Raw genomic sequence first — 11140 nt, 5'->3', positions numbered from 1 at the left:
CTATATGAAAACTGTACAATAAATACATACTCGTTGGTAAAAACAACTAAGTCTAATTTGTAGTAAATGATTTTAATGTATACAGAAACGTTGGTTTAAAATGTCAATTCATATTATACTTTTAAATTCAAGTTCCCCTCCGGCTGTTAACAGACTATCAATAGTCGCAGTTATGCGAAGTTAAGGTTAACTACCTTTTCACGTAAAACATTTGCACATTTTTAACATTAACCAATGAATTACCCTATGCACAGCCAACCACAATCATTCCGGTCTCCATATTAACTACGTAAAACTTACTTTCAGTTAACAAACATGTGAGTCAACTCATGCCCTGACATATGACGCATTGTAGTGAAGTATTTGTGACGTGAAAAAGAAATTGCACAAAAAAAACGTTTTAAACGTACTGTCGTTGGTTTTAATTGTTATATTGATTTATGATATTTATCATTGATAATAAACCTGAAAGCGATTATCTCCACGTGAAAATTTAAGTTAATTGGGGAACTTCCAAAACCAATGCACAAGACCTAATGACAGCAAAGAACAAAATACTAAATGAAACGAATGAGGTAAAAAGAGGAAAAAATCATATTTTCTGATAGTGTGTAGAGCATTTAACAAACCTCAATTAGTGTCGCGATTGTGCGCTTACATAAATCTGTAAATACGCTTTGTTTACTACCAAATAGTACGAGAAAAAAAGAGTTATACGTCCTATCACCCCCTATTAAATATACGGAGTAAAAAAAAACTTTTTCAGTACTTTTTACTGTTGCCACTAACATAAATTTATGTACATGTGCATGTACACGCAAAAAGTGCTAATATATCATCCTTAAACGGGGCTGTAAAATACAGCTCAATTTTAAGCAGATTAACATAAAAAAACTTTACTACCAAATGGGACGAAAAATCGAATTGAAAATGTGTCCTACCTTGCCCCACCCTACTATACAACGTTAATTGTTTTTTTTTTGTCAAACATAATAAGATAAAAGTGGTGACTTTTCTTTACCTAAAATTCTGTATTGAACGTTGAACCCAGCTCTAGTGAAAATCGCATTGACAAGCAAGCATTTGGCGACTAATACCCTTTTTGCATGGTAAAAAGTTCCGCATTAACTCGTCATATGATAACTCGCTAATCGCGTTATTTTGCATGGTCATTGTTTATGCGCGTATCAACATTGAGTTAGCTTACTTAAGCGTGATATTGTTAAACCTAGTTTATAAAATAAGTTTTTATCCTTTATGGTGATATTACCAACTTAAAACTGTAAAAATAATACCCGAAAAAGATTAAGCTCTTAAAAGTGAAATTGTAATTCCTCCAAACTTTTCATTACTCGCATAATGCGAGTAACAACCAACCTTCTACAGTAGATAACACGCTTATGACGTTATGCGTGTTAACTTTGCTTTTGCGAGTACTTACGCGCATAAAAGTGACCATGCAAAAAGGGTATAATAGGACTTGGTGTTGTTAGACCAGAATATTTTTTGATTGAGCCTGGAGTTGCAGTTGTTAAAGATTTCTAGAAAGTTCATCTGAAGAGAAGCCAGAGTTACATTGAGACTTAGTAAGCGGTATCAAGAAAAAGTGCGTTACACTTGCGCACCTATCGGCATTCTGTATGTGACTCTATATGGCAAACGAAAGAAAGCTGAGCGAAACAACGTTGTTCGTGATGTACTGTAGATTGGGAAGTCACACTCTCTTTTGCGGATAATTGTTTGTATAATTTGGTGATTTGATTAAACCATTGCTGTCCGTGCACCGCCAGGATTAAGTTACTCACATACGTAGCAGTTGGAAAATACGCGATGGCTATCTTGGTTTCGCTTTTACGTCAGTTTAGAAAATTGTTCTTTCCCGGATTGCAAAAAATTGACATTTAAGCTGTACACGACAATGATATTGCAAAAAAACGCAACCTCAGACTTTCCGCGCTCGGGGCAGTCTGTGATACCGTTGCTATAAGAAACTATGCGAAACATTTGACCTAATTTTGTAATATTATACACAATACTTGTTTGCCGTAACACGTACTTCTCTAAGAGATAGGACACATTTTTATTCCATTTTCTCGTTCTATTTTGTAGTAAACTAAGAAATTCAAAGAATTATAAAACATATCCTCACGACTCTCATAACCCGTTTTTAATTTTTGTTAAAACATGATCTGGATAATTCGATATTATGTGCTAAAGGTGTCTCGTCTTCCTCTACTCTACTTTATATGCCGATTTTAAAACGTTTTTGTAGTTATTTTCTTACTGAAGCCGAGTGACACATACATTCGATGCTGATGCAAACGAGTCTTGTGGAAACAGAAGCTGCTCGCTGCAAACTACTGGCAGTAATCACTGCAACATTTATACAATATTAAGACACAAGTATGTGTTATAAGTCTACAACACCGTGCTAAAAAAAAATAAAACAGATCAATAATAAGGCGGTAAGAAAGTTTCACCGCGGTTACCGTGGTGTAACATTTCGTTTTTTCTTTAAAAAGACATATATGTTTAAATGTGCCTGTCGGTTATGTTCGAAAACGTGGGGTTAATTCGAATTAAAGATCATAGTTTTTATACGTATTTATATAAAGTTTAAACTGTAGGCTATATACGGAAATTGTTTTTTTTCTTTATTTAAATAGTAGTGTCTTAGCAGTTGGAAAATACGCGATTGCTATCTTGGTTTCGCTTTTACGTCAGTTTAGAGAATTGTACTTTCTCGGTTTGCAAAAACTTGACATTTAGGCTGTACATGACAATGCTGATATTGCAAAAAAGGAACCTCGGACTTTCCGCGCTCGGGGCAGTCGGTGATATACCGTTGCTGCAACCATCGCGAAATATTTGACTTTTGTAATATTATACACAATACTTGAATGCCATAATAAACTTATTTAATATGAAGATATACAGGATGAGGTGAGGGGAGATAGGACACAATTTTATTCTATTTTCTAGTTCCATTTTGTATTATACAAAGAACATTCAAAGAATTATAAAACCGTATCTTCGTGACTTGCATAAACCGTTGTTAATTGCTTAAAACACGATTAGGATATTAAGATGTTATGTGCTAAAAGTGTTCCATATCCTCTCACCCTATTATACAAAAAAAACTTTCTCTAAAAACGCGAGCTGTTATTTGTTTGGTTAGATAGTTTATCTTACTATCTCAACACTTGGAAAATACGCGATTGCTACAATACTTCCGCTTTTACGTCAGCTCAGAGCTGAGCGGAATTGCCCATTGTTGGCTTGGTGTCAATACACGTCAACCAAAGTCTTGGTCTCGTGTTCGGTTAATGAGTCACTAAAAATTTCCATTTGTAGTTTTAATTATATATATGTATAGTAGAGTGGGGGAAGATGGGACACCTTTAACACCTAATATCCAAATAGCCTGCTCGTGTTTTAAACAATTAACAACGGTCTGTGAAAGTCGTGAAGATACGGTTCTATATAATTCATTGAATGTTATTTGTTTACTACCAAATAAAAAGAGAAAACTACACGAAAATGTGTCCCATCTTCTGCCACCCTATATATATATATATAATATTACAAATGTAATTTTTATAGTCTGTCTTCCGGACACTTACACATCTATATGGCGTAAAATTTTCGTGCAAGTATAGCTAACTGGCAACATGGGTTTATCGCGGAGTTTACCCGGCGGGCGCGGGAAGTCTTGAGGTTTCGTTTTCGGTAATATCATTGTTATATTACGGATTTAATGTCCCAAATTATTCGCGGAGATTTTGTGAGCATTGATATTTGTTGCCTGAAGCTGTGTTTGTTAAACCTATAATGCTAGGCGTTTCAGAAACGGATTGGTGTTGGTGAAGTGGGCGGAGACTTATCGAGCAAAACTTTTTTTAACGAAAAAGTATTACTTTGAAGGTAATCGCACTTGAAAACAAAACAAACAGCACGAATTTTGACAATAACAAGGAAATTACGCATCGGAATTTTCCACCACGCCACGCAGAAACCTATATAAACATTCAACTGTTGACAGCACATACTATACTGATTCACAGATTTTGTGAGATATAGAAGAAGAGAGATATAGAACAGCTCGTCCGATATATTACATTGATTTGTGTTGCCGCCGCATCCTTTGAAAAACTTCAGGATGTTTTTAATGCTGTATTCTGCGCTCATGTTTCTAGCATTGCAAGGTGAGTGTGTTTAAAATACATCTTGCAATCTAAGCGTTAAATGTATAGTAGGTTGGGGAAAGATGGGACACTTTTATCACATAATATCTAAATATCCTGATCGTGTTTTAAACAATTACTAACGGTCAATGGGAGTCATGGGCATACAGCTTTATGATTTATTTAACGTTCTTTGTTTACTACTAAACGGGCCGAGAAAATATAGATAAAAGGTGTCCCGTCTGCCCCCCCCCTCCACTGTATCAACCAATTATGTATTTTTTGCACAGAAGTCAAAGAAGCGAGTGCTTGCAACATGCTTGCATTGAGCGGCGGTGTGGGTTATACCTCGCCAGAATACACTTCCCCCAACCATCCCAGTGTCAGCCCACACAATCTTGACTGTTTATACAAAATCGACGCCCAGAGCAGCTCAAACGTCATCAAAGTTACATTCAATCCCTTCAACTAGGAAAACCATTTTAATTGCGCGTAAATATTTTGGAAATCTATTTTTTAAACTGATTTTCGTTTTATGATATAGTTTCGTTTACGTTTTGTTAAATGTCGTTTAATGGTTTTCATTTTTGCAGCTATGACTACGTGGCAGTTTACGAAGGTCCAACTACGTCGTCTCGTTTACTAGGAAAGTATTGCGGCCCCAAATCACTATTTTTCGTCACCGGACGAGGACGGTACATGTACATGCATTACCACACAGACGCCTCTATTCCTTCGAATGGATTTCGTTTCCGCTTTAGCATCTCAGGTAAAAATAAATCAAACCTTTATGTACAAATTTATAAATTATTCCTTCAAGTATCGCATATACCCACCTTAGCAGTTATGTTAAGAAACAGTTTAAAACTATCCTCTCAATATTTTGTTGGTTTATCAGTTAAAATTACATCTCCAGTCTTCTGCTCTCAATTAACCGAACATGTATATATTTTAGCATCTGCCTCGCCTTCTTGCGACCAACTTACAATTGGGGGAGGACCAGGAAGTGGCTTTATAACCTCACCCGGCTATCCGACCAGCTACCCACATCATGCTGACTGTAGGTACCGTATCGATGCCGGACGATCAGACCGCCCCATTACTTTAACGTTCACAGCATTCCATCTTGAAGATCACAGTCACTGCATGTAAGTAAAACATCTCAACTAAAACGAGTATAGTAGGGTGGGGAAAGATGGGACACTTTGTCAGACGAGACTTTTTTTTTATTTTACTTTTACGGACCCAATTGAATGATATTTATAAAAACGTAAAACATTTGAACATGTAAGTAAAACATCCTAACTAAAACGAATATAATAGGGTGGGGGAAGATGGGACACTTTGTCAGACGGGACTTTTTTAATTTTACTTTTGCGTACCCCTTTTAATGATATTTAGAAACAATGTTAATCATTTGACAGTTATCAAGACTTCATAAAACGCACGTCAGGGCCGATTACTGTTGTTAAATATTAAACAAATGTTAAATAGAAACAGTATTTTTTGAACAGGTAAAAAAATTCGAAATAGTAAGGTGCGTTAGTTTTTAATTCCCATTAAATCATTGTAAAGCCGATGAAATTTTATAGTTTGCAAGTGTGAACGTTTAAACTAGTTTCATAGGTTTACAAGAAAACCTATGAATATTTCGAAAAGTTTATTTTTTGTCGAGTAGAACTAGTTTCAGGTTTGTGAAACAAAACTAAGATATAAACATAAGGAAACTGGACAGGGGTCAATATAGCTTTAATTAGGGGATAAAAAATTGGAAAAAAATATCGATTTAAAGGTATATATGTAAAGTTTACAAAGCAAAGAAACAGCACAGCCGGTTAATTTTGATAGGTTACCTATAAGTTTCAAAATACTCTAAATATAAAAATATATTTTAACTTTTTGTCCCATCATCTTTCCCACCTGGGAGTTTTGTAGATTTTTCTTGTCAAACAATAGTTTAGACCTTAAGTGTAATTTAAACATAATATACTGCAATAACAGAAAATAATATACTTTATAAAACATGTTAAAAACTATAGGAGAACGGCAAGAAAAATTGCTTAAACTCTATTTTTAAAGCGTTTAAAATTATTTCGTTGTGTTTACGTGCATTTCTAATAAAAAAATTATTTATTACTCAAAATTAACCATGATTTTAAAATGTTCCGTTCTAAACTTTCACCTAATGTGCGAATCGCTAAATAACTCCTTATATGTTTTAATGTTTTTGTTGTCAATTAAAAAAGGTAGGATATTACTAATTCGATGTATCACTTAAAACTCGTCATACATTTTGATTTTGAAAATACTGAACAATATGTGCTTATCAGTGTCCCGTCTTCCCCCACTCCATTATATATTTTTCGTAGTATACTGACGTGCTTTGCTTTTGTTCAGCTATGACTACATTGAAATTCGGAATGGCTCTGAGGGGAATTGGTCTCCAACCGCAAGAAAATATTGCGGTACAACTACACCAGCTCCTCTTGTTATAATCGGGCAACGGTATGTCTACATTCGGTTCCTCAGCGACGTAAGCGTGTCTGGAAATGGATTTCAAATTCAGTACAATATTTCAGGTATAATAATGTGTATTTAATTTTGCTTTTAAAAGTCTGTTGTACTAAGCAGTGTATATAGTACTGTGGGGAAAGATGGGACACCTTTAGTGCATAATATCCAAATATCTTGATCGTGTTTTAAACAATTAACAACGGCCAATGGGAGTCATGGGCATATAGTTTTATAATTCCTTGAATGTTCTTTATTTACTACTAAATGGGGCGAGTAAAAGATGTCATGTTTTCCCCCACCCTACTGTGTAAGCAGTGTATACAAACAACACATATTCAACCATTTTACAGACAATTCTGCGCCACTACCTTGTACGAGCACTTTCAACGTTAGATATACAGTCCACACTTCACCCTTATACTATACTCCGGGATATCCAAACCACAGTCCCCACAGTCTGGACTGTTCCTACAGAATCAACACCCCGAGCGGCTCCGACCTCATTAGAGTAAACTTTCAACATTTTAACTTGGAAAGACACACTGATTGCCAGTGAGTTGCTTTACTTTAGTAATAGCCAACTTTTGCTACACGTTAAACACACACATAAAAATTTGAGTCCCTACAAAAGAAACCACCTACAAAGTAACATACTAGGTAACAGTTAATCTACTGTCACAAGGTGTATAAAACATAACATCCGTGTTTAACGACTGTCGTTTTCCGGCCAGGCTAGGACATTAGAATATACCTTTAACGATTTAAATTGGAAAGGCACAGTGCGTGCCAATGAGTTGCTTTACTCTGGTGTTGGCCAACATGTGTTACACATTTAACTCGTTAACACCCAGAAAATAACGTTTAACAAATTAGGAGTTTAGCCAAGCGGGACAGGTTTAATATACGGGATTTCCTCTACACTTATATTTTAACAGATATGACTACGTCGCGGTTTATGAAGGACCAAATGCATCATCTCGTTTGATTGGAAAGTATTGCGGAACAAACACATCTTTTATGGTCACCGGCAGAGCACCGAACATGTTCATACACTACCATACAGATGATACCGTACCTTCATCTGGATTTCGGTTCATGTTTAGAACTTGGGGTTCGTATACAAACGTGATTTATTTTTCCATAATTTACAGATGTGTCGAATATTCTAGTGAAATGTGGTGGCTAGTGACTACTAGGGTATAATCGTGAAATATTCAATCTTTAGGATATTATTTATTCTAATGCACCATATCTATAATACAGTACGACCAGCAAGTACGCCCGCGTCCTGTGACCAACTCTCCCTTGGTGGCGGTACAGGCATAGGTTATATAACCTCACCCAACTACCCAAACCCTTACCCTGGGCTCAGTGACTGCAGATACCGAATAAACGCTGGGAATTCTAACCGCATGATTACGTTGCAATTTCTTTCATTTAACGTGGAATTCGACGCAAACTGCAAGTAAGCTTTTTGACACGGTCAACAGTTTAACCGAAAATTAATTACTTTTTATATATCAGCCATGATTATGTCGACGTCCGACTTGGCGGTTCCGGAAATTGGTCACCGACTTCTAGGAGATATTGCGGTGTACACCTCCCAACCACACAAACTATAACAGGGGTGCAATATGTTTACATTCGGTTTCTCAGTGATCAAAGTGTTTATAGACCAGGCTTTAGGTTGAAGTATATTATATCAGGTAAAGCCATTTTTAATTAGAAAGCGTCACGCATAAACGTATGACAAACAGATCATTAACAATGTTTAAAACAGAACCAACTTTATGCAACCAACTTAATCTTGGTGGAGCACCTGGTAGCAATGGTTTGATAAAATCACCCGGCTACCCTAACAACTACCCGGAAAATATCGCCTGCAATTACAGCGTTTCGAGTTCGCCGCCGAACAACCCTGTGTGTCTTCAATTCCTTGATTTTAATCTACATTCCCAACCCCAATGCCCGTACGTATATATATATCTCTCTGTGACCTACTGGTCTCTTTAATCAAATGATTGAATTAAACCAAAGTGTTTAATTTACAAGGTCGGAGTACGTTGAAATATACGATAGCTGCCAGCCATCCGCAAGCTCGGTTGGTAAATATTGCGACACAGCACCTCCTTATTTGTCTTGTCTTCTTGGGTGCATTGCGATGAGATTTAAAACGGGTTTGGTAACGGGTATTGCCACGACAGGATTTAACGTCCGGTACAACGTGACAGGTAGGACGCAAATACAAGTCCACATACCATTTATAGGAAAGTTTACTAGTATTGGGTTTTAACCGAAGAATATATAGTAGGGCGGGGAAGACGGGAATCTTTGTATTCTATTTTCTTGTCATATTTAAATGTAAACAAACAATTTTTAAAACCGTATTCTTACGACTTTTATGGACTGTTATTAATTAAAAAACACGACCATTTGAAGATTTAAGTATTATATGCCAAGGTGCCCCGTTTACCATACTCTAACATATGACCGACTTACAGTTTTCGGAGTAAATGTGGCTGTACACAGTGTCCGGAATTCGTCCGTTTTGTCGGTTTTGTCCGGATTTCGCTGCCGCATGCGGAACTCGGTAATGGGTTTGCATACGACTTCGCAAGCGAATTCGCATGCCGGATACTGTGTACAGCCACTTTTAGTGTAAACAGATTACTCAACTATTTTTAAGCAAACATTTGAAATGACCTTTTACCACCGCTAAAAAGTTTTCTTATACTGTGTCAAACTTTTGTAGGAACCCACTACCCATCATCAGGGGAGATTACGTCACCAAGCTACCCGGTGCTTTATCCCAGTAATGCCGAAAACAACTATGTTATCAAACCACCAGGCGCAACCAGAATTAGTCTCTCGTTTATGGATTTTAAGTAATATTGTGTTTCTTGCTTATACTTGAGTTATTAATTCATATATATATGGTGGGGTGGGGGAAGATGGGATATTCTATTTTCATTCTATTTTCTCTTCTCATTTGGTCGTAAACAAAGATATGCAAAGAATTATAAAACTGTATTCTCACAACTCCCATAAACCATGGTTAATTGTTTAAAACACGATCAGAATATTTAAATATTATATGCTAAAAGTGGCCTGTCTTACACCACCCTACTATACTTTTGATTAGAATATAGTTCAAGTTAGTTTGCAAAATGTGAGCGCAGCTATAACGGGGTTTAAACTGGTATTGATATATATACTGTGTAGTACTATATAGTACGAAAACCTGGATGTCCTATAATTAAGTTCTCTATACTTTTTACAGCTTACAAGGCAGTGAGCCTAGCTGCGCATTCGACAGTTTAACCATCAAAAGAGGTTCCGAATCCGGTACACAGTTAGCTAAATACTGTGGAGAGAAACGAGCATTTGCCAGGTTCTTTGACGAGAGCCAGTTGACGTTGGTGTTTAGATCTGATGGCTCTATAAACCGACCTGGATTCCGATGTCGTTTTAACAGTGTTAATTAGTTTCAGCTTGCTTTGAGATGATTGTCTTCTCTTACCCCATATTGACCTTCTACAAAATAACATGAGTATTTTCCCTATACCCAATATCCAAGAAATTATGTTACATTATTGCGTAATGGAATCTGAATGTTAATTTAACAAGAAATACAAATATAGTACAATCTGCAATTTCTGATTGTTTTGTTTAAAATAGTAGCATTTTTAGGTCACTCATTTTGGTATTGGTGACGTCACGGATTGAGTAGCATTATAAAGAGTGAGAAAAAAGAAACAAAAAATACCGGAAATATAAACCTAGCACTATACATAATCATTGTTCAATTATTCAGCATTGAATGTTAGGGATTTATTATTTTCATTTCATTTGTGAAAACAATGAGTGTTAAGATTTTAAGTTGCAAAAAATGCGTTTCAAAATCGCAAATTCAAGTAAACCACAATTTTCATTTTTTTATTTGGTATATATTGAATTCTTCTTTTATGTTTTAATTCTTGGATTGAACAGAGCTACATAATACGCTGCACTTCTTTTGGGGGGGGGAATCTAGCACAGTCTGTTAATTTCGGTGGATTTAGAGTTATTTCTTTACTCGTATTTCGAATACCTTTACCGTAGAATTAGTTTGACGCATCAATATTATCTGTATTTCGCTCAGGTTGACGCACAAGCTGATTATCAATTTGTTTTGTGTAAAACCGGAAACAAATAATCGGTACAGTTTGTTAAATGTTACGTACACGCAGTTATTTATGGAGTGAGCGCAGTCAACGCCTTTTGAGATATCGCAGTTTTGTGCTATGCTTTAACTTGCATATTTAACTGTATTGAATCCGGCTGCGGGCCATACCAGAGTGACCCAGCTTACAGCGCAGCATTAAATTTTTTCAACTGATGTCCGAGGTTTCCATTTGAATAAAGTCATGTACGGTACTTGAATAAGTAGTCATGCCCACTGC

The 11140-nt window shown here is 36.2% G+C and overlaps 1 protein-coding gene across 2 annotated transcripts; it reads left to right on the top strand.

Annotated features, from left to right (window-relative positions):
• The first annotated feature begins 3869 nt into the window (after positions 1 to 3869).
• LOC100178850 (tolloid-like protein 2) lies at positions 3870 to 10351 on the top strand. 2 transcript variants are annotated; one of them, XM_026840547.1, is made up of 13 exons: positions 3870 to 4205; positions 4478 to 4676; positions 4778 to 4953; positions 5140 to 5332; positions 6582 to 6763; positions 7049 to 7250; positions 7634 to 7809; positions 7962 to 8163; positions 8223 to 8404; positions 8479 to 8668; positions 8751 to 8929; positions 9451 to 9583; positions 9979 to 10351. In XM_026840547.1, exons 3-13 carry the CDS (start codon positions 4884 to 4886, stop codon positions 10181 to 10183), a joined length of 1914 nt encoding a protein of 637 aa, XP_026696348.1. In that variant the 5' UTR covers positions 3870 to 4205; positions 4478 to 4676; positions 4778 to 4883; the 3' UTR covers positions 10184 to 10351. The 2 variants fall into 2 exon arrangements, with proteins under 2 accessions (XP_026696348.1, XP_002128740.1); XM_002128704.4 differs by having other exon boundaries at positions 3871 to 4205; positions 4475 to 4676.
• Positions 10352 to 11140: the final 789 nt, after the last annotated feature.

The sequence above is a fragment of the Ciona intestinalis genome, chromosome 2 (assembly GCF_000224145.3).
Source record: "Ciona intestinalis chromosome 2, KH, whole genome shotgun sequence".
NCBI classification, from domain to species: domain Eukaryota; kingdom Metazoa; phylum Chordata; class Ascidiacea; order Phlebobranchia; family Cionidae; genus Ciona; species Ciona intestinalis.
This window is presented reverse-complemented; position numbering and strand designations above follow the sequence as displayed.